Here is a 22,194-nt window from a genome sequence, read left to right as displayed (position 1 = left end):
CTTTTGTGCTTGTATATGTTTAAAGACGAGACCATGATCGTTTTGTCGTGATGTAATAGATACAAGATCGAAAATCACGCACGTCCCTGAACAACACAAAAGAAAAAAACCATTGAACGTTTCCAAATCGTGTCTTCTAGTTCCAGAAGGATAAATATCATTCCATCATTCTTTCGCTAAAGCTTTACTCCTGCGTCAACAAGGCCCAGGAAAGACTTAGACGACGAGAAGATCAAACACCAAATGGACTGTCATTCTTCCAGACCGGATCGGACTTGGATCAAACACTGACCCGATCAACACGGAGAGGTAGACGAAATCTCCAACTCTGTCTCAAGGAAAACAGGAAAAGCTCGGCTTACTTGCTTTTACTTGAAGTGGATAGTGGTCCCGAGAAGAGAGAGCAACTGAGCTACGAACTCTGGATGCGCGGGCCAGGCAGCAGCGGTGACAAGTTTGCCATGTGTGTGAGCCATCGTTATTGGATCCGGCTCGATCCACTGAGCACCACTTAGCACAACTTGAGGCTTCACTGCTGGATAAGCCGTGCATTTCTTTCCCTGCAGTAGAAACCAAACGAGCGCTGTGTTTAATCGAAGCAAACTCAAGAAAGATATATCATTCACCTGTAAAACTCCTGCTGCAGCGAGGATTTGCTGCCCGTGACAAATCGACGCGATGGGCTTGCTGCTCGTGTCAAACTCCCGGACAAGCCTCAGGACTTTGTCGTTGAGAGACAAGTACTCTGGAGCGCGGCCTCCCGGGATCACAAGCGCGTCGTACTCCTCAACCTTGACAGCGTCGAAGGTGGCGGTCAGCGGGAAGTTGTGACCAGGCTTCTCGCTGTAAGTTTGCGCTCCCTCAAAGTCATGAACTGCGGTGGCCACGGTCTCGCCGGCCTTTTTACCCGGGCACACCGAGTCGACGGTGTAGCCAACAGCTTGCAGCGTCTGGCATGGCACCATTGCTTCGTAGTCCTCCATGAAATCCTTCAAAGCAAAAACAAACTTGGCTTAGAACATGATCAAAGCACAACTGCAAGGAAAACTACTTCTCGATCAAGTTGTCAAGGAAAACTAGTAGAAAAAACCAAAAGAAGTAGAAAAGAAAGAGAGAAAGACTTCTTACCCCGCATAGCATTAATACTTTCTTCTTGCCGTTTTCGATGGTTGCACCAAGAGAGTCGAGCAAAAGACCAATAAACTCCGGGTGGCCAGGATATGCAGCACCGGTGATGAGGCTACCATCTCGGAAGCACTTGGAGATTGGATTCGGCTCTTGCCAAACTCCACCAGCACTGACAACAACAGGCTTGACTGCCGGATACGCCGTCGACTTCTTGCCTCGCAGAATTCCTGCCGCGGCGAGGATCAGCTGTCCGTGGCAAATCGATGCTATCGGCTTCCCAGACTTGTGGAACGACTTGACAATCTCGAGAACTTCATCGTCAAGAGACAAGTATTCCGGAGCACGACCACCTGGAATAACGAGAGCGTCATAGCTCTCAGCTTTCACGCCATGAAAGTCCTTGTTGAGACTAAAGTTGTGACCACGAAGCTCGGCATAAGTCTGCCAAACACAAGCCAAAAATAATCCACTCCACGCTCTCAGTCCAAAAGAAGGAATTCATTCACCTGGAAACCAACAAAGTCGTGGATTGCGGTCGCGCAGCTCTCGCCAGCCTTTTTTCCCGGACAAACAGCATCGACTTTGACACCATAAGCTTGCAAGGCTTGAAATGGAACCATAACCTTAAAAGAACAAAGAAATCGAAGATCAATGCTCTTGCCGAAAAACTTGCCAAATCTAGATGATTGCCTACATTCTCTCGGCCCTAGATCACTCCTCTATCCATCCCGATCAATCAAACTCACCTCATAGTCTTCCACGAAATCGCCGCAGATCAGAAGAACCGACCTCGAGCTCGCCATAGCGCTGGAGAAACCTAGGTCAGCTCTCTGTCTGTGTCACGCGATTTTAACCTCAAACACGTGTCAAATTTGTTTTATGGGAAGTGAATGATTTCCCTCCATAGTTCCAACATGAAAAAATGACGTTCGTACACATGATCGTTGGTGACTTGTACGGCCAGGTGAGGCGAGCTAGGTTTTGGGCAAAGCGATGGAGAGCAATGTAGGCATGCGGCCGATCGCGCATCGCTCCTGGCCGAGCAAGAGGCTTCGCGAAGGAGGCGATCCAAAATCCGGCGAGGTAGAGTTCTTGATCGTTGTCGTTGATATTTGCGCGCGGGTTTGCTTCATCCGGCGATCGATCATTGCAGCTCAATTCGAGCGGCGGCGGCGGCGAGGAGAAATCCCGCGGGCAAGAAGCGGCGAAATCGGTGGAGCCGGCGCTGCCGATCGCCGTCCGGCGGTGGCCGCAGCAGCGGAAGATCAAGGAGGAATCGCCGCGGCGCAAGGATCCGGAGGAGGAGAACAAACGCCTAGCGCCAGAGCGAGGAGGAGGAGGGAATGAGCGCCCCAAGCCGACGAGCCTGATGATGTTCGAGATGGATAGGGCCAGGACCAAGAAGAGGAAATCCGAGCCAGTGCCACAGCCAAGAATGGAGCTTTCGATCATCCCGCGGCAGTCATGGCAGGAGGCGCGGCGGCGAGTGAAGCAAGCGCAGGAGAGATTCGAGGCGCTGCGCCAGAAACTCGAGGCGAAGGGCACCGTGCGACCGGACACAGCCGCGATGAAGCAAATGCGCATCGATGTAAGTTCCTTTCACTTTTCTCCTCGATTTCCATTCTATCTCCCCGTGTTCTTCTTGCCGGCATTCTTTTGGATCTCACTGCTGCTTTGTTTCGTATGCTCTCTTCGCCAATCAAACAGTGTTATTTCCTTCCCATCGTCATCTTACTTCGGTTTCTCGGACTTTCTCACGGATGGATTTCTTCTTTCTCGCTCTTGTACATAGTTCTTCCAAGTTTCTCTCATCCACCATTCGTGATAGATTTCCATTCTATCCCACACTATCTTCCTCCGCCTTTTCTCTCTTCTCCTCGTGTTCTTCTTGCCGGCATTCTTTTTGCTGCTTTGTTTCGCATGCTCGTCTCTTCGTCGATCGAACATTCTTAGCCTTTTTTTCTTCCCATCGCCATGATCTTCTTCCACTTCAGTTTCTCGGACTTTCTCAGGATTTTCTTCTTGGCCAGCTTTTGTGTAGTTCTTCCAAAGTTTCTCATCCACCGTTGTTTTCCTTCGCAGAAGCAATGGGTGAACCAGGAGCACCGATCCCACGGCCACGTCCCCGGCGTGGAGGTGTTCGACGTCTTCTCCTTCCGCGCCGAGCTGCTCATCGTCGGCCTCCACAACCACGTCCAGGCCGGGATCGGCTTCCTCCCCGAGTCCCAGAGCCCGCTCGGCCGCGCCATCGCCACCAGCATCATCCTCTCGGGTGGCTACAAGGACAACCGCGACAACGGCGACGAGTTTGAGTACTGCGGCAGCGGCGGCAACAATGCTGTGAGCGTGCGTGACGAGAAGGCACGGGACCAGGAGCTCACTCGCGGCAACTTAGCTCTCGCGAACTCCGTGGATCTCAACATCCCGGTTCGTGTGATCCGCGGGAGACCCTCGGCTTTCACCCCGTCCAGGAAGGAGTACCGCTACGATGGCCTCTACGACGCTGTGCGCTGCCACAAGACCGAGGGAGCGAATGGATGCCAGGTTTTCAAGTTCCTGATGCGGCGATGCCCTGGACAGCCATCGCTGCCGCTCAAGAACAAGACGAGTAAGTTTCATTTCATCGATTCTTTTCTAGTTTAGCTATATTCTCGATTTGTTTCTTTCGTTTCCAGGGTAGCATTCAAAGCGCATCAGTTACAACGTAAACTACTTAACTATGTCCACGTCGGCACACATAATATAGCTAGTTAAAACGCTTAATTTCAATGTTATTAACAACGATTTAATCCATCTTTAAATCCCTTGTGGTGGATATGTAGCATTTTTTACGAGAATGTATTTTCCAAGTTGGCGTCCAAATGAATTTTGAAATACTGTCCAGTCAAACCCATTCAAAATAAAAATCCCAAATTAAACTTTTCATGGAGATAATGATTTGAAGTATAATCCCTTCCTGTTCTATTGAGGATCCTTTGGGAGCAATCACTGGAACATAGCTCCCATCTATTGCTCCTACAACATGTGGTATTCCTCTTAAACTCTCTTGGAAGAGTTTGTAAACGATCACTTGAAGGCTACTTGATGTATAAGGTACCAAATTCCATGTCCAAAGCTCCACAAAACTCAATGCTCATTGACCAATAGTAAACCCAACTCCATACTTGCCAGCAATTTCCCCTTGTTGTGTTCCACTTGCTAATCTCAAGTGGCATAGGCTCTTCTAAGTATTGGTATCTTTTGCACTTTTCCTCTCTTCTTCTATAGCAATTGTGGAAATATCAAGCGTAACACATTTTACTAGTTATGTCTAAACACATAATATTCAAGTTTCTTCCTCTTATCCATACACTTTTCAGTCAAATAATGGTTATTCTTAACTCCATGGTTGTCCACATAACTGCCACGTGGCTTTGACTGGACTTTAATCCACGTAGGTGCCACGTGACAGACTTTTAATAAATGGACGCCAAGGGAGGAAAAACCTCAATGGCGTTAGCAGCGACTTCGTCAGTTCCTCTAGCGCTGGGAATTTGCGCTACTTCTTTCCAGATCTCTGCCAGGGGCAATAGCGATTCCTCGCTCGGTAGCTCCAGCCTCGTCTTCGTCTATGGGACGCTCAAGAAAGGATTTGGGAACGAGTGGCTCATGCAGGAGCTCGTGAGCCAGCAGCACGCCTGCTTCGTGTCCGCCGCCACCACCAAGCTCGAATTCCCGCTCGTCTGCGGCCCATTCCAGGTGCCTTTCCTTCTCAATTTCCCCTGCCAAGGCCACCGCGTCCGCGGCGAAGTCTATCTCGTAGACCAAGCTGGTCTTCGCAGGCTCGACGAGCTCGAGGGCCTCGGCAAGGGCCACTACGAGCGCCGATCCATTCTCGTCGAGGGCCTGGAACGAAGTTTAGCTCAGTCCCAAGCTGTGAATGCCGAGGCTTACTTTGCAGGATCTAGTTACGCAATGGAGATGCTGGGAGCTCCACACTTGCCAAGCTACAGCACCGTCGAGGCGGAGAATTATGTTCCGCGGAGGAACCGGCCGCCGGGTATCACGTTTTTGGAACACGTCCAAGCATGGATCGCTGCTAAAAAATGAAAAAAAATGAAAAAATGAAGATGCTCTCGAGTTTTTTGTAGCCATGCCACTGTCACAAAACTACACACGAATTAAGACAGGGTATCTCGAACAAAGACAAACCTGACCTTTAGAAGTGCTGATCACGTTATTAAGAATCCCACGGGGAATCTTATCGTTCCCTCGTCAAAAGGACACATGGACCACACTCCTAGCTTCTCCTATCAGTCCAATCCATCCTTTGAGTAGCGCTTGGAAAAGAAAACAAAAACTTTTAGAGCCGAGCAATCAGCACAACACTTGTACCCTTTCGCCATTGCAGCACCAGCATTGGAACCATCAACCGTGCCGCTTGGAGAGCCATCAACATCTCTACTAGCTCGAATTGTCGAAACTCCGTGGTGGCTTTTCCGAAACTGAAAACGAAAAGATTCCTTGCTTGCGAGTAGACGCATACTCGTGAACAGTATCAAAAGCAGCAAAACAAAATAGCCGTCAAACCTGCATGATGTGATGTTCATGCGACCTCCATCAAGGGTATTTGTCCAGGCATATTGCCACCACTCGTCCACAAGCATCTAAACAAAACGCAATAAAAAATTGCCTTCAACAACCTCTTAAAGGACATTCGGAGGTGGTAGGTTGAGATCGCCATCCGAAGCTTATCCTCCCGCCGTCCAAAAGAATTTCATACATCACATTGCAAACAGTACAGCTTGCTTAAGCTAGTCGAAAGAAAGAAAACAAAGAAAGACAAAACAATACTTTCTCTAAGGAAAGCAAGAGATCCTCTTTCAGCACAGCGTTCAAGTACTCCCTAACACTTCCTCAGCCTAATGAAAGCTTGAACTATGACAGATAAATTGGACAATCTGAGTCTCGGGGTCGTACTAGACCATTAAGAATGTGTCAGTGCTACTGTGTCTGTAGCCTGGAGTTAAAAAAAAGTGTTAATACTTAGTTCTTCTTTGCCTTTCCAAGGTTCCAGTACGATCCTGTGTAACAACAGCATATAAGAACGCAAGACAAACAATCACCAAAACGTGCCATTTGAAATAAGCTTTGGAAGATAGTGGTTTCTCTGTTGATCATTCGCACACCTACAAACCAAAGAATTAGAGAAAACAAAGAACAAGTAGAACGAAGCATTGCGACAATAACCTTTCAACCAAAGAGCAACACTGTTGCCTCGAAAATCAGTGCTTCCTTCACTCGATTAAACCTGAACAAGTGCATGAAAATAATCCCTGCATCACGCACCCGATAACGTCTTCAGTACATATTCCTCCAAATCCGAGACCGCTGGAAAACATCTGTCGCGATCTCACTGCGCGCCATCTCCAGCGATGAAATCTGGAGTTAGGCCGTACCAGATACGCCGTGCTGATCATGAATGCGCGCCAGAGGATAAGAATGGAACCCATGAATGGACAAGCAATGTCTCTATCTCCTAGAGAATGGCTGCCGTGTGACCGAGAGCCGATCATCCTGGAAAAAGCACGAAGAGCTTTCGATATTTTCACGAAGAACTTTGGAACTTGGGAGAAACTGATCCTCCCCAAAACTGTAACCATCTACAATCGCGAGGGACACATTGTTTCTTAGAGCTTTCTTCGAGTTTCTATCTGTGGGACCACGTCAGCGCGCAGCCACATGAGCGATCCATCCATGAACTCATACATTTAACCATGTATCAACCGTCATAACAATAATAACAACACCGTTTTATATTACCACATGGTTTCCGAGCAGTGAACGATCTTTTAACTTCATCAAACACCACATCTCGGCTCCCCACTAGTTTCTTGGGCTGGCAGTTACAGAGTCGATAGGCTTTTACCTCCACGAAGAATCCACCGCAAGCACACCCTTGCAGCAGAATGGGGTCGCCTACGCTCACCTTCCAGATGCTCAGCACTGGAAGCTGGATCCCAAGAGTGAGAAATGCAGGTAAAGCTTATTGACTATAACTGCCAACGCAGGAAATTAGTGATGAGATGAAGCTCATCTTTTATCTATAAACCCCCCTTTCTCCACCACCTCTGGTGGATCTTTCTGAGATTTTGGACGACGTTCCAATTCTCTACCCAGCACCAGATAATCCAGCCGGTGCAGAGCCAGGTGGAGTTGCTGAAGGAGCGCCCGAAGGAGGCGATCTGGCAGGCATTCCTCAACATGGACATCAATGAAGAGGTGTATGCTCAGCTGGTTTTATCAAGCCTGGAGAAGAACACCTCGTTTGCAAGCTCCACAAAGCTCTCTAGTCGCCACACCAATGGTAGATGAGAATAGATCCTTTTTCTAATTTTCGTGCGCTTGTAACATATTTTGACGCTGAGGGCTATGTGTTACTTGCGATCCTCGTGGTAGGTTTGATCCATAAATTTAAAACGTATCTTGAAGCTGAATTTGCCATGAAAGACCTCCTCAGTATCAACAGGGAGCGAGGCACTCTCAGGTAAAATATGCTTACGACGTGCTCCAGAGGTATGGCCTTGCTCACGTTAACCCTGTTGCTACTCCCATGGACACAGGCACGAAATTATCTGCTGAGAGTCGAGAGTACCTTGATCAATCTCAAGAGGAGGAGAAAGCATCTTTTCAGCCTACGTTTTCCTGCTAAATGGAAATGTCGCAAGCTGGTGCAGCAAATAACAGGCTATTACGGCAATGTCAAGTACCGAGGCTGAGTACATAGCTGCAGCAGCTGCAACCAAGGAAGCAGCGTGGCTGAAGGGACTTCTCCAGGATCTACAAATCAACACAGGTGTTGTGTGACAACCAGTTTGCAATAGCCTTGACCAAGAACTCCAGGTTCACCTCTCATACTAAACACATTGAGCTGCACTTCCACTTTATACGAGAGTAGATCCAGAGAGGAATGATCGAGCTGGAGTTCTGCCTGACAAACTCCAAGCTAGCGGACATGCTGACGAAACGACTTCCTCGTGTTAAACATGAAGTCTTCACGAAGGCTCTTGTCACGATAAAATCAACCGTCATAACAATAATAACACATTGCATTGTGAACTTGGATTTTGCTCACAGCTTACAGCTGCTGTGTGTTTCCATCCACACAATATCTAGCACAAGAAATCATGCGACAATAAGATTTGCTCAAGTAAAACGCTATAGATACAATGCCTCGGCCAAGCTTTCCAAACGCAGTTGCTACTAGCACAAAACCTAATGAGCACCTAAGACTTTCTGGCAATGAAAGTTTTTGTGTGTGCCCGCCCATCACGTTCCTTCCTCTAATCACAAGAGAAGGAAGGGAGATCGGGAATTGGAGACGAAATACCAAGGCCCTGCATATTGGGTAAAAAGAAAAGGGATAAAGAAAGAAAAAACGAGACTTTAAAAGAAATTCATCAGAGATTGAAATCTAAAGACCTCTCTAAAAGAAAATGACACGATTAGCATACCAGCTGACACATTGATCGAGGTCCCTGGAAACAAGAGATTATTAGAAGTCGTTGCAGTAGTATTTTAACTTAATCCTTCTTATTTTGGTATATCATTAAACATGAATGACATTGCCATTAGATTTAAGAATGGCTTCAATGACGGCAACATCAGCATATGCCTCGCTGGGACTGCTGCGCTTGTCAGGTACTCCTCCCTGAATAAACGTCAACTAGTGAGTCAATATTATATAGGATCTTCATGCTTACCATAGTGATGTCATTGATAAATGCTCCTAATTCTTCTTCCACCCCACAGCAGGGATAGAACACTGAATTTTTACCAGTTGAAGTAGAACAAGTTACCTTCACCGCACATCACAAATTATTAGTCAATGTAAGCTTAGTCTATAATATAACTCACCAAAAATCCTGGCTGATCATCTTTAACATCTTGATCTACATAGATTGTACCTTCAGTTCCAACAACCTTCCAGCTCATCTAAAGTTCAGATAATTTATATGAGAACAGATTTGAAAGCAAATTTCTTAGTACCTTTTTAGTAATGCATGAAAATGATATCATTAAGGTACCCACACACCCATTTTCCAACTCTCTGTAAGTCCAAGTTTTAACAACATTTTAAAAAGCTAATTAAAGAAAGACTTACATCAATGCTGAGACATTGTCTGGAGAAGGTAGAGCATTATCCACATGACGGGAGATTGCTGACACACTTCTAATCTCAAAGCCAGTTATCTATTTACAGAAAATCAAAACCAATAAACAGATAAATAAATCAAGGTTTAACTCTTCTTTCTTACCAATCTTAGTCCCGCTATTTGATGAACAGCACTATCCATTATATATCCCCCCTGCAAAATAGTGCTTAAACAAAACAAAACAATAAAAATTATAATTTGATTACCTGGAGTTGCCTTCTCCAAACGCTTGAAAAAGAAGGTCGTGAAATATTCATAGGACTTTCAAGAATTACTTCCACCGCCACCATGTGTCCTATATCCTTCACCAACTTACTAGCCTGTTTCAAATGAAGTATTTATTAACTATATTTTATGTTTTAAAAGATTCATACCTCTGCAAGTGCTTGCTCAAATCTATAGTTTTCCCCTATTGCCCAGACCAGCTTATCATTGTCTAATCCCTTGTATAGGTTTACTAAACTTTGAGCCTTCTGTGTACTTGGGGCTAATGGCTTTTCTGTAATGTGAGATTTTAGTAGCAATTTTAAGTTTGAAACTATCATACCTTGCAATACATGTTTCCCAGCAGTAAGAGCTTGAATTGCATAAGTCCCCTATTAAATAATGTGTGAGAAATAGAAAACTAAAAAAATGATATTCATACCTGGATCTCTGGTTCAAGAACTATAGCCACCCCAATGATGCTATTATCCATTAGAATGTCATTAAAACCTTCTTCACCCCACTTAGGCTGTACTTCTGGCACACGATCTTTGATCAAGGACACCGCTGACTCTGCCGATTCCTGGAGAAAAGGTTATCTCGCCTGAAAAGAATCCTTCAAAAACCTACCTGCGAACGACTCCATATTGCTTTAAACGAAACTCTATCCATCAGCTTCGTAGAGAGTAGTGGCAAATATTGCTTTTTGGCAAAACCTCCAGCTCCTATCAATGCAAAACCAGGTGCCATAGCCTCCATTAACCAAACCCTTACCATTCAACCTCAATTTAAAGAAAGAACAAAGGAGCTTTTTTTAAAGGTAGAGTAAAGGCCGCCGGATCTGGCTAATCGTGCCCGTCGATGGACCATGGTGCTGCCGTGTGATTGAAAGCCGATCATCCATACAGGCCCGAAAAAATCAGAATCGGTCCCAACTCCCTGGAAAAAGCAAGAGATCTTTGGAGAAACTTACGAGCTGGCCGCCGCTTGATTGCCTCCCATTCTTTCTAACCCATGCTCACCAAAACGGGTTGAGAGGCGCCGACAAGTGCGGGAAAGAAGCCATGCTCGTGGAACCCAGAACATTTTTCTCGCTATCTGTCACAGTTTTCCAAGTAAAAAACATGTCCATTCTTTTGAAGTCATAACACTAGGTGGTATTCTTCCGCATTAGGGTTCTTCGTTCTCGCGCTGGCGCCACGGTCACGGATCTTCCGGATGCTAACCACTGGCAGCTGCGACCTCGATTTTGTGACGATACGGCTGATCAGCTGTACTAGGTGCGGTTGTTGGAATCTCTTCCCAGCGCCAGATTTCAGCTCCTTTCCAATGGCGCGCGATCGCGACAAATATTTCCGGTGGAGGTGGGATAAGAATTAAGAAGTTATAAGTACATGCAAAGTTTTTTTTCATGCAGGCTCAGTCGAGTGAACGGAGCAGTGATTTTTTGAAGCAACAGTTCATGCGCTGCTCTTTGGTGGAAAGGGTTATCCTCGCAATGCTTCGTTCGATTCGTTCTTTCGTTTTCTGGTTTGCAGGTATGGGAATGATCAACAGAGAAACTCCTTTCTTCCTTCAAATGGTACGTTTTGGTGATTCTTTGGCTTGCTTTCTTACATGCTGTACGCAGGAATTGCTTTCATCGTACTGAAACCTTCAAGGGACACTGATATCATCGTACTGGAACGGGAATCCTGATATCATCGTCAAGTATTGACACTTTTGACTCCAGACTACAGCATGACAAGCACGCAGTAGCACTGATTCCATTCTTAATATTTGGTACGGCTTCGAGACCAAGAGTTGTCCCTTATCCTGTCATATTTCTGTTGCTTCCTTTGGAGAAGTATTGTTTTGATTTTCTCGATTTCTTAAGCTCAACTGTTCGCAATGTGATATGTGAAAGGGGATGCCTAGACTTTCTTTTGGACGGCGGGAGGACAAGCTGGATCTCAACCGAGAGCTTGTTAAAGGTACTTTTTGATTGCGCTTTGTATAGGTGCTCATGGAAGTGGTGCGTGTACCTGCTGTCAATATGCTTGCACAAGGATTTGGCAAAGGTCGCATGAATATGGCATCATATGACGGCCTTTTTGTTTTGCCACTTATCTTCTTACATCTTAGTACTGCCTTGATACTGTTCACGGTTACTCCCAAACAAGCTAGTGAATGTTGTTGTCGTTTTGAGTTCGAGAAAAGCCACCACAGAGTATCGAAGTAGTTAATTCGAGCTAGAAGCGAAGTTGATGGCTCTCCAGAGATGGTTCCATTTCCAATGCTGCTGCTGCCTTGTGAAAATGTACAAGTGTTGTGCTGATTGCTTGGCTCTAAAAGTTTTTGTTTTCTTTTTCACTGATACTTCTGAAGATTGCAACTTCTTATATATATATGAGTTCTCTTCGCCTCACACTTCATTCCTCTGCTCTACACTATGTTGCATCTTTGCTTTTTGCTCGCCTCCTTTTTCTATGCTTGCAGTGGGGAATTTGGATTCCCACATCCTGGGGAACAGTATCCCACTTCCACTTCGATCATGAACGACCTCTTTTTCGTTCCAAGCTGGGACAGTGTCCAGCAGTCAGGCCCGTTTGACTACATCATCGTTGGCACAGGATTCTGTGGCTACGCCTTTGCAGCTCAAATTCTAGAGAAAAATCCTCATGCAAAAATCCTCATGCTGGAGCGAGGACCTTTCTTTTTGCCCGCTCACTTCCAAAGTCTTCCCCTTGCTCTCCAAGGCACGGTCGCAGCAAAACTCGAAAGCTATCCGTGGACACTCACGCAAGCCACAGCAGAGTCTCCCTATGCAAAGTGGGTACACGGGGTGGCACCTTTTTTTGGCGGGCGATCGACGAAATGGAGCGGCTGGTGCCCGAGACCGACTGCCCAAGAAATGGAGGGATGGCACCCGTCCGTGATCGACGCCGCTGGACGATACTTCGAAAGAGCTGAGAGGCTTTTGAATGTTACTAATTCATTCTACCGCTCCGCTTTGCAGGAAGAGATCATGCAGCTAATGCACAGCCGACTCCACACCGTCAGCTCTGCAACGCGGGTGATGCCAGCTCCACTTTCAATTGAAGACGGATCCAAATTTTCAGTGGTCGGTTCTTTGCTCCAGCTAGTGCTGCGGCAGAGAACGCTTGCGAAGCAAGGTCATGGAGCTCCTTTGAGAATCGTTATCAACTGCGTGGTGAAGAGAATTTCAGAAAGTGAAGGAGTGCTTGAGACATCCAAAGGAGAAGTCACGTTGAGCGCTAGAACGAGAATCGTGCTTGCCATGGGCGCAATCCCACCCGCCACTCTACTCGTAAATTCCATCCCAGCGCTGGCAAAAGCTCCACTGCAATTTAGCTCCCATCTTATTAGTGCCATCACAGCAAGAGTGCCTCGAAAGGAGTATCCATTTGCCAGCAGACTTGATATCCAGCAGACACCACAGATTGGAGCGTTCTACTTGGCAGGTTGTTTTCTTCGTTTGGTTCATCAACTTTTAACTGTTTTTTTTTTCTGGTTTTTCAGGTGTACATGGAAAATTGCAATTCCACATCCAGGCAACTGTGATATCAAGCCCACGTCTGGAATCCGAAGATATCATTACCATGGGTCATCGAATGCCGGATGTTCTCACTAGTGCAACTCCGGAGCAGCTCAAACAGTCAAAGGAGTACGTTTTATTTGTGTTTGCCATCTTGGGTGAGCAAGAGATTAAGAATTCCTCTTGGGTTCGAAAGAACGACAAAGATCCAGACTTGACAACCAACATCAAGCTGCAGATCCAGCAGTCTAGAGGTGATATGGAAGTGTGGGATGCAATGGAAGCAGGAGCTTTCCAAGTGCTGGAGAACATCCTCTCCCCCAACAAGTCAAGCTCTCTCCAGTATTGGAACAAGGGCAAATGGACTAGCCAGCGCCCGGCCAAAGAGCTGACTCGCCGACCAGGATGCGTTCACGAGGGATCATCTCTTCCTATTGGAGAGGATGGTAATCAATTAGTGGATCTTGACTATCGCTTGGCGGGCTCGCAAAACATTTATATCACAGGTGCTGCACTGTGGCCAAGAAGTGGATCCTGGAACCCGACTTTAACCATGGTTGCTCTCACTCTGGACTTAGCAGATCGTTTATCTAATTAAATTTAACTATACCAGAATAAATATGAAATACAATGGTTCTGTCTCCAAAGCATTTCAGGAATAAGAACCTATCGTCGATCTGGAAGAACTCGAAAGCTCTTGAAAGCCTTTGATAAGTTTCTCAATCTCGCTGCTGCTACTGCCGGCTCCCGTAGCAAAAGTTATGAGTTCAGAAGAGGAAGCTCGGCCACCACCTTGCATTTATCGCACAGAAAGTCATAGGCAAGAGTTCCTGCTCCTACAAACCAATGGTGATCCTGGCATTTCTCGTTCCAAAAACCAATACTTATTCCAATCAATAATTCCAATATATAAACCAAATTTTAGATAAAGAATTCCAAGCTTCGCTTCTGATGGCTCGTCAATTGTTCCACTGGTCTACTTCAGGGGGGAAGCAGCGCGCGTAGTAGTAGGAATGAAACCGCCGACCTGATCCAAAGAAATGATAGTCTGAAAAAAGAATAGCCGGACCACCTCGTGTTGTGACTTCAAAAGAATACAAGCAAAGAATTTTTATATCTCTATCTCCTCGAGAATGGCTGCCGTGTGATTGAAACCACAGGAGACGTGAAGGGCCGAAAGCCGATCATCCATCTCGATTGGAACAGGCTCGAAAAAATCAAAATCGGTCCCAACTCCCTGGAAAAAGCACGAAGACCTTTCGATATTTTCACGAAGAACTTTGGAACTTTGGAGAAACTTACGAGCTGGCCGCCGCTTGATTCTGCTTGCGTTGCGTACGTTCCATATGATCCTCCCCATCCCCAGCTAAAAATGTAGCCATCTACAATCGCGAGGGAAATTGTTTCTTAGAGCTTTCTTCAAGTTTCTAGCTTGGGTTTTGCTTACCGCTTATAGCTGCTGTGTGCTTCCATCCACACGATATCTAAAACACGAAATCACGCAACAGAAAGATTTGTTAGAGTGAAATGCGATAGATACCTCTGACATGAATGCCTCGGCCAAGCTTTCCAAACGCAGTGGCTTGCTACTCGCACGAAATCTGATAAAAGCTTGAGACCTGGCAATGAAAGCTTTTCTGTGTGCCTACCCAGAGCCCAGGCAGCCATGCTCGTTAGATCCCCACGTATAAATGTCGCCGTCCTCTAAAACACAAGAGAAAAGATAGTGAGGATGAAACGAGCGTTTTCTTCTTACGAGTTATAGCACCGGTGTGATAGCCTCCGCACGAAATGGAAGAGACGCGAGGAAGATCTGGAATTGGACATGGCTGTGACGCATCGTTGTTGTTGCCAAGGCCCTGCATAAATATCACACCTTGAGTGAAAGGAAAAGGGAGAAAGACAAAGAGAAAAGAAGAAAAAAGACTTTAGCACACACACACTATCCCAAGCAACTACGTGACTTGCGCCGCCTTCTTGGTTGTTGATCTAAGATTCAAGCAGGTTCGTCATCTTCACCTAAGAAATTCATCAGAGATTGAGATCTCAAGACCTCTCCTCTAAGCTAAGAAGAAAATGACGAGACGAGCATACCAGCTGACACATCGAGCCTTGGCCAAACGAGTAAATCGTTCCACTGTCTGTGGAGAAAATAAAAACATTGAAATAAAGAAAGATTTGCACACATCACCTCCTTACCATCCGCACACGCAGAGTGCACTAGTCCGGCCGAAACGCTACGAATCTGCACGAAGAGAAAAATAAATGTCTACTTAGTGAATACGAATTTCACCTGGAGCTTTTCTAGACAGTGGATTATCCTTGGAGTGTACTCACTGTGAAGTACGAGATTACAGACGTAAGCAACAAACACACCACTTACTTTGTATCTTTAAAGAAGTCAAAGAATCCCGTCATCTCGCCGTGTCCAAGGCAACCAAATCTATTGGTTCCCCAGCTCAGAACTTGGCCAGTTTCTGGAAAAATAAACAACAAGACAACAAACATCACCATTTGTCATATGTTTCTTCCCTTCATACCAGCAAGTCCAAGCGAATGGTCCGTTCCCAGAGCCAGAGCCTTCAAGCGCATTCCGGCCAAGGATTCCATCTTCTGCGGAGTGATGTAAACCGACTTAGCACCTGTAACAAGCAAGAGCTTGCAACGATTGGGAGAAAAGAAAACACTACACTTACGTTTGCCGAGTCCCAGCTGACCCTCGCTGTTTCTTCCCCAGACATAAGTCTCGCCACTTGCTGCATACACACAAGTCACAAACGATTCAGCAAAGCGAAAAGAGAAAGAAGAGAGAGAGATCACAAAGAACATGCAAGACAATCCAGCTAGAGATTTTATACAAGTGATGGCAGCAGAATGGTACCGTCCAGCTGCAATATGTACACAAGGATCAGGAAACCCATGCACCTCCACAGGATCCTACACCAAAAATCACGTAGAATGAACACTCCCACGTAGAAAAAAGGAAGAAACTTACAAAGCTAGATTCCCTCTTCAATGGAACTCCAAGCTGACCGCTACTGTTCAATCCAGTTGCAAACACACGTCCCTTGTCTGCAAATACCATCCAAAGTAGCGAAGAGAAAAATCCATGGAAACGAGAGGAAAAGACCAACATACCAGTGAGGATGAGTGTGTGAGCACCACCGCAAGAGACAGAGCAAGGCTCGTGAGATTCCAGCGCTCGGCACAAAACTGGCTCGAATTGAGAGCCCGACTCGCTGAGGCCTAGCCTGCCTTGATCGCCATTTCCCCACAGCGCCACCCATCTTTTTCCAGCCTTGCCCGAGAGCTCCACTTTGTTCTTGGCTGTGAGACCATACGCCCTTCGCCGCTTGATGACCGAGCGCATCCATAGCTGCAACCTGGAAGGACCCATCGCTACTAGAGCAAGCGCAGACCTAGCAAAAAATGCGAAGTACAAAAGAAAGTACTACCTTTAAAAGCGTGAAGATGAGAGCTAGAAAAGAGAGCAACCATTTCATTCCGAAAAACTACTCTATTCCATGTGAATCACCGCTCTCAAACACTTGCCTGCCTCCAGGAGCTCAAACGCTTCGTTGATACTGTCCAGCTTGAAGTTGTGAGTGATGTACTCGTCCACCTTGATTTCCTGCGCAGCAGACAATCAGCTCAAGTTCCTGGGAAGAATGGAAGCTCGTACCTTTTGCAAGTACTGCTCGACAAGCTTTGGAACATCGCTGCGGCTCTTGTAGCCACCAAATGCCGTGCCTTTCCACACTCGACCAGTCACAAGTTGGAATGGTCGCGTAGAGATTTCCTGGCCGGCTCCGGCAACTCCTATTATCACTGACGTTCCCCAGCCCTGCGAGAAAAGGAATCAAAACTTTTTCATTTGGAATGTCTCTCTTACCCTGTGGCAAGCTTCTAGAGCAGCGCGCATGACTTTGACGTTTCCGATGCACTCGAAGCTGTAATCCACTCCACCATCTGTGAGATCGACCAGCACCTACAATCTCGAACACCGTTCAGTTCTCTGTTGTAGAGGAATGCAGACAGCAAACCTGCTGGATTGGCTTGTCGTGGTCCTTCGGATTAACAAACTCGGTTGCTCCGAACTTCTTTGCTGCAAAATAAATATACGCGCGTGTGCTAAAAGGCTTGATGCGAATCCCTTACCCAGCTCGTACTTGGCTGGATTCATGTCCACTCCAATTATTCTTGATGCTCCAGCTTTCTTGGCTCCCTCACAGACCTGCATTACGTGAACATTACTCCCAGCTTTTTAACGAATCAAAAGCTCGTTTACCGCCAAGCCGACTGTTCCAAGCCCAAAAACTGCTACTGTTGATCCTGCCTCAACTTTAGCAGTGTTGAACACGGCACCAAGACCTGCACGAAAAAATAAGAAACAGATTAATCTGATAAAATTGCTCAGAACTTTACCTGTAGGAATACCGCATCCAAGCAAGCAAACCTTGTCTAGCGGCGCTTCCGGATTTATCTTGGCCACTGAAACGTCATGGACAACCGTGTACTCGCTGAAAGTCGAGGTTCCCATGAAATGGTAGATAGGCTTTCCTTTGACACTGAATCTCGGCTGGCCATCAGCAAGCATCACGCCTTTGCCGGTTGCTGGACGAACCTTGATGCACAGGTTTGTCTTCCCGGACTTGCAATACTTGCATTCCTTGCACTCGGCCTGGTAGCAAGGAATAACGTGGTCTCCTGGCTTCACATCGGTGACACCCTCCCCAACACTCTCCACAATCCTTAGAAAGAAAAAGAGTTTACATTGAGCTAGAACAAAGATCCTCCAAGTTCTTTCGCTTACCCGGCCGCTTCATGTCCGAGAATGCATGGAAAGAGCCCCTCTGGATCCTGTCAAGAACAGTTTATCATACATAGAAGAGGAAAAAATCGTAGCTCACAAACCTGTCCGCTGAGTGTGTAGTGATCGGTGTGGCAGAGAGCAGTGTGCGTGATTTTGATGCGTACTTCATTAGCCTACACAAAGAAACGAAGGAAAAAAACCAAAATTTTGCGAAAGGGATAAGGTTGATGATCCGGACCCTGGATGAAAACGATTGATCCATACCTTTGGAGGAGCTACTTCCACTTCCTCAATGCTCAGCGCCTTGCCAGCCTCGTACGCCACAGCAGCTGCCACAAATCCAGATATCTCAGCAATGCCGAAGATCGCCGGCGCGCGATCCAGCGATGGATCGATTGCTGCGGCAAATCACTCACCCTTGCACGTAATGACCTTGCCCGCCGTCGCCGACGCCATGAATCTGGAGCTCCAGCGCCCAACCCTGGAATCGCAGCCCTGGTCCAAAACTTCCCGTTTGAGGTAAAACGAAGAATGCACGAGGCCTCTCTTGAGAATCGAAAGCATCGTGCCTAGAATCGGATTAATTAGCGAGTAAAGAATTCTATTACCTTCGAGCGCGTGTGAAACTCGTCAAAGAAAAACCCTAGATAAAAACAGAGGATACGGGTTTAGGGTTTATACAAACTATTATTGTTATCTTTGTTATTTCTTATTTATCTTACTCTTTGTTATTATATATTAACAAAGATATGATATGTATGATATGTTTTCTTCTCTAGTTCCCTTTAGAAACTTTGGGGATGGATCTTGGAGTAGGGCCTGGCCTGGGACGATACCTCCGCTGTGGAATAGGATCCACATCCTCATAGTCGGTCTATCAAAAATCTCACAACCAAAGGTTCCAGCAATCAAATTATCAGTGATGATAATTATAATCTCATCACTCACCTTCCTCCAGTGTGCCAGTGCCAAACTACTTGCTTTTTTTTGGGCAAAACCATAGCCTTGTTAGCTACAACCACTTGGATGAAAACACACACACACAGTAAAGTACCTTGGAGCCTTGCTCCTTCACAACACGCGAGTATCACAAGAAGCAAACTTAAAACCTTGATCATCCTCCGATTCGAGCTCCTCGCAAATGAAAATCTTCGCACTGAAACCATACTATTTGAGCCAAATCCAGCGATGACGAGGGTGAAGATCACATCCTGGAGGAATCCCCACCAACGATTGAATTGAAAGCCACCTTAAAGTTTTTAGAGTGAACACCAGAAACTTCTTTTCGGTGGTACAAAGTCAAGATTCCTGTTATATACACAGTGAAATGTACAAATCGAATGAAACAATGTACCTGTGAGGAAGTCTTCCTTCTTTTCCTTTCTTTTTTCTCTCTTTGGTTTATCTAAGTCAGCCCCGCAACTTGTGTGTTCTCTTTGGCGAGCTCGAAGATCTTCCGTGCATCGACTTTGCAGCTCCTGTCAGCAGCGTACATGCGGCGGATCTGCTCTCTGTAAACGCTTATCTCGTTGGAAGCTTTGGCTGGAACTCGAGCCATGGTGACCAACACCTTGGACCTCTCCTCCTTGTCCACGATCTCCACCACGTCTCCCATCCGGAGCTTCTGGTGAAAGTTCTCCACCTCCTGATGGTTTACTCGGGGTGTCATCTCCGAGAGCACGCCTGGATCGAGAAGAAAGTGATCCGCGCCTCTTTCCGTGACGAGGTCGGCAGCAGTGCAACCCGGAGGAAGCTCTTGAACAATCATCTATGGAGAAACACAAGCAAAGTCAGCCCAACTTGGAAACTTCAACAAACAAAAAGCTAGTTACCGTTTCGTCTTTGAGCATGATCACGAACAGTGGATCGTCCTCGCTTTCCGGCGGTCCAGAAAAGGGGTGAGCGTGCCGACAATCGTCCTTGTGGAAAGGAAACGGGCAGGATGACTTCAAGTCCATGTGTGATGGTGAAACTCGTAGCTTGTTGTCCATGATTTCGCTGTGCCAGGTGAGGATCCATCTTGCCCATTCCACTCGTTGCAAAAGGAAAGCGGAGTGCTTTGTATCGTTTCCTTCCTTGTATCGCCAGTGCGCAGCCATCCCGAATTCGGCATGACTGTGCATTTCTTTCGTTCTTATCTGAACTTCCAAAGGAAGACCATCCTTGCCGCTTACAACTGTGTGCAATGACTGATACCTGCGAAAGGCGGACTCAGTTCAAAGCTCCAAAACATGAAAGCCAGCCACTTACCCGTTAGCCTTTGGCTGTTTGATGTAATCCTTTAGTTTTCCTGGAATGTGATCCCAGAGCTTGTGCACAAACTCCAAGGCTTTGTAGCAATCAGCTTCATCTTTGACAATCAAACGAAGACCTCGGACATCGTATATTTCATCGATACTGCGCCCTTTCCTGCAAATGACCAATGATGAGACGAAATCATAAAGAGCGAACTTTTTGTCAACTTACTTCTTCATCTTAGTGTAAATGCTGAAAAGAGTTTTAGACCGGCCACAAAGATCTTCGATTTTGATCTTACTTTTACGTAGCGCCTTGTCAAGCTGCTCAATCGCCGACAGTACCACGCCTCCGCGGCAGCATTCTATCAGTTTGGCAGCAAGTTCCTGATACTCGGTAGGATTTAAGTACTTGAAACACAGGTCCTCCATCTCTGCTTTCCAGCTCCATATTCCCAGCCTGTTTGCTATGGGTACGAGGATTTCAAGAGTTTCACTGGCGATCCGGTTCTGCTTCTCCGCTGCCAAAGCTTCCAAAGTTCGCATGTTGTGCAGCCTATCAGCAAGCTTGATCAACACCACACGCACGTCGACCATCGCTAGAAACATTGTCCTGAGACGATCTGCTTCTAGCGTCTTGCTAGCGATGTTGTTGTCCCTAGCAAGCTGGCTTAGCTGACTTATCTTCGATACCTGTTTAGAACCAAAGTTAGTACCATCGTTCAAAAACAGTATCAAAACTACATCTTACCCCTACAACAAGGTCAGCGACATCGTCTCCAAAAATGGCACGAATTTGCGCCTCGTCAATGCTTGAATCATCTAGCGTGTCATGTAGTAAACCAGCGGCAACTACGGTGGCTTCCGCACCAGCCGACGCCAAAAGTATAGCAGTCTCTACGCAGTGAGTCAGGTAAAGTTCTCCGCTCCGCCTAAACTGCAAGAAAGCAAGCAAGAACACGTAAGAAGATAAGAAGAAGGAAACAAGAAAAGAGAAAAACTTACATGACCGCGATGAGCTTCTTCGGCCAATCTAAACGCTTTGATTATGAACGGATCCTTGAAAACCTTGTGCCGCCGCTGGGCGTCCACCAAGATCTCGTTTGGTGACGCCTGTTTCGCCGTTCTGGAATCCGGCACGTCACTAAAGTCAAAGCCCACGAAAGAATTACCGCCATTATGTACAAGGAAATCCGTGAGCGCTGCTGTCAAGCTCTTGCTCTCCTCTTGACTAACTTCGAATCCTTCTCTCCTATAAACCGGTGTCCGCGTGTCAACAGTGGCAATACCTCTACCCCACGAACCAACGTGTGGATCCAGCGGAGGAAGATCAGCGCAAACCGGAGCTTCGCGCCCGGCCACCGAGAAGATGCAGCTACTGTAAGTGTATGGGCTCTGGATGATCGAGACCGAGCTGCGCTTGCCAAACGAAGATCCGGGAATGTTAATGCTACCGCTGCGACCATCCTCCCATTTGGGATGATCCACTTGAGAGACGCTCCTCACCGACGATGACAAGCTGCCCGACTCCAGCGCGTCACTGATCGCGCAAGACGAGTGCTGCCGCGCATTGGGACTGGCGAAGAGGTAGGAGAGCCCGCCGGCCCTTGACTGCCGTGGCCCCGAGCTCTGCCCGCCCTGGAGCCAGCAAAGATGGGCCTCCGAGTCGCTAGAGACGCCGCTGCTGTGGTGAGTGGAGCAATGGCTGCCGCAAGAAACAGGGGCCGGAGGGGAGCTGGAGTAGAGCGCCATGGAGCAGACGACCATCTGCCGCCTCGAATCGATCAAGCCTGTGCTGGAATCCTAGATCGCCCTGCGCCACCGCTATAGGATCCTTAATCTCTGTATCCTAAAATCGCCTCCCATGGCCGAATCCCCAGACAAACACGACCCTAGCTACGCAGATCTTACACGATTGGAAGCTCCCCGCGTCGCGGCGCCCTGCCCAGAAATATAAACCCTAGCTGGTTCTTGAAGCAACGAAGCGGCGCCGCTGCTGCGCCGCCGGCATCTCCACCGCCGATTTTTCCGGGCTCTTTCCTAATTCCGCCCACGTGGCGCCGTCGGTTGTTAGGATAAGCT

At 47.0% G+C, this 22,194-nt stretch overlaps 7 protein-coding genes across 9 annotated transcripts; 3 read left to right on the top strand and 4 right to left on the bottom strand.

The window, feature by feature from the left end:
• Positions 1-115: 115 nt before the first annotated feature.
• On the bottom strand, positions 116-1,982 carry LOC9656381 (protein DJ-1 homolog D). The gene is made up of 5 exons (XM_002973778.2): positions 1,875-1,982; positions 1,635-1,751; positions 1,129-1,569; positions 627-989; positions 116-560 (listed from the first exon to the last, which is right to left on the bottom strand). Exons 1-5 carry the CDS (start codon positions 1,929-1,931, stop codon positions 369-371), a joined length of 1,170 nt encoding a protein of 389 aa, XP_002973824.1. The 5' UTR covers positions 1,932-1,982; the 3' UTR covers positions 116-368.
• Positions 1,983-2,123: 141 nt separating this feature from the next.
• LOC9656380 (histone-lysine N-methyltransferase family member SUVH9) lies at positions 2,124-3,957 on the top strand. Its single transcript, XM_002973967.2, has 4 exons — positions 2,124-2,211; positions 2,282-2,716; positions 3,211-3,736; positions 3,804-3,957. Exons 1-4 carry the CDS (start codon positions 2,140-2,142, stop codon positions 3,806-3,808), a joined length of 1,038 nt encoding a protein of 345 aa, XP_002974013.2. The 5' UTR covers positions 2,124-2,139; the 3' UTR covers positions 3,809-3,957.
• Positions 3,958-4,601: 644 nt separating this feature from the next.
• LOC9643019 (putative gamma-glutamylcyclotransferase At3g02910) lies at positions 4,602-5,296 on the top strand. The gene has a single exon (XM_002973966.2). The coding sequence runs from the start codon at positions 4,618-4,620 to the stop codon at positions 5,215-5,217; it is 600 nt and encodes a 199-aa protein (XP_002974012.2). The 5' UTR covers positions 4,602-4,617; the 3' UTR covers positions 5,218-5,296.
• Positions 5,297-7,866: 2,570 nt separating this feature from the next.
• LOC9643018 lies at positions 7,867-13,663 on the top strand. Its single transcript, XM_024679009.1, has 6 exons — positions 7,867-7,963; positions 10,799-10,891; positions 11,066-11,109; positions 11,527-11,744; positions 12,006-12,991; positions 13,050-13,663. The coding sequence occupies exons 1-6, from the start codon at positions 7,867-7,869 to the stop codon at positions 13,661-13,663; spliced, it is 2,052 nt and encodes a 683-aa protein (XP_024534777.1).
• Positions 13,664-14,111: 448 nt separating this feature from the next.
• LOC9643017 (ultraviolet-B receptor UVR8) lies at positions 14,112-16,505 on the bottom strand. 2 transcript variants are annotated; one of them, XM_002973776.2, is made up of 15 exons: positions 16,204-16,505; positions 16,061-16,137; positions 15,924-16,002; positions 15,762-15,821; positions 15,606-15,707; positions 15,449-15,542; positions 15,359-15,401; positions 15,265-15,310; positions 15,160-15,206; positions 14,822-14,924; positions 14,715-14,769; positions 14,606-14,666; positions 14,513-14,549; positions 14,368-14,447; positions 14,112-14,302 (listed from the first exon to the last, which is right to left on the bottom strand). In XM_002973776.2, the coding sequence occupies exons 1-15, from the start codon at positions 16,460-16,462 to the stop codon at positions 14,177-14,179; spliced, it is 1,269 nt and encodes a 422-aa protein (XP_002973822.2). In that variant the 5' UTR covers positions 16,463-16,505; the 3' UTR covers positions 14,112-14,176. The 2 variants fall into 2 exon arrangements, with proteins under 2 accessions (XP_002973822.2, XP_024534524.1); XM_024678756.1 differs by lacking the exon at positions 15,924-16,002 and having other exon boundaries at positions 15,606-15,678.
• A 32-nt stretch (positions 16,506-16,537) lies between these two features.
• LOC9643016 (alcohol dehydrogenase class-3) lies at positions 16,538-18,526 on the bottom strand. 2 transcript variants are annotated; one of them, XM_024678757.1, is made up of 12 exons: positions 18,487-18,526; positions 18,295-18,373; positions 18,143-18,207; positions 17,980-18,051; positions 17,879-17,925; positions 17,491-17,816; positions 17,354-17,436; positions 17,224-17,299; positions 17,109-17,170; positions 16,958-17,053; positions 16,748-16,909; positions 16,538-16,696 (listed from the first exon to the last, which is right to left on the bottom strand). In XM_024678757.1, the coding sequence occupies exons 2-12, from the start codon at positions 18,332-18,334 to the stop codon at positions 16,583-16,585; spliced, it is 1,143 nt and encodes a 380-aa protein (XP_024534525.1). In that variant the 5' UTR covers positions 18,335-18,373; positions 18,487-18,526; the 3' UTR covers positions 16,538-16,582. The 2 variants fall into 2 exon arrangements, with proteins under 2 accessions (XP_024534525.1, XP_002973821.2); XM_002973775.2 differs by lacking the exon at positions 18,487-18,526 and having other exon boundaries at positions 18,295-18,474.
• Positions 18,527-19,160: 634 nt separating this feature from the next.
• Positions 19,161-22,121, bottom strand: LOC9643015 (probable GTP diphosphokinase RSH2, chloroplastic). The gene is made up of 6 exons (XM_002973774.2): positions 21,118-22,121; positions 20,864-21,049; positions 20,345-20,805; positions 20,129-20,287; positions 19,711-20,074; positions 19,161-19,646 (listed from the first exon to the last, which is right to left on the bottom strand). The coding sequence occupies exons 1-6, from the start codon at positions 21,877-21,879 to the stop codon at positions 19,284-19,286; spliced, it is 2,295 nt and encodes a 764-aa protein (XP_002973820.2). The 5' UTR covers positions 21,880-22,121; the 3' UTR covers positions 19,161-19,283.
• Positions 22,122-22,194: the final 73 nt, after the last annotated feature.

The sequence above is a fragment of the Selaginella moellendorffii genome, unplaced genomic scaffold, assembly GCF_000143415.4.
Source record: "Selaginella moellendorffii unplaced genomic scaffold, v1.0 SELMOscaffold_23, whole genome shotgun sequence".
Taxonomy (NCBI): domain Eukaryota; kingdom Viridiplantae; phylum Streptophyta; class Lycopodiopsida; order Selaginellales; family Selaginellaceae; genus Selaginella; species Selaginella moellendorffii.
Note: the sequence above shows the minus strand (reverse complement) of the source record. Positions and strands in the feature narration are given on the sequence as shown.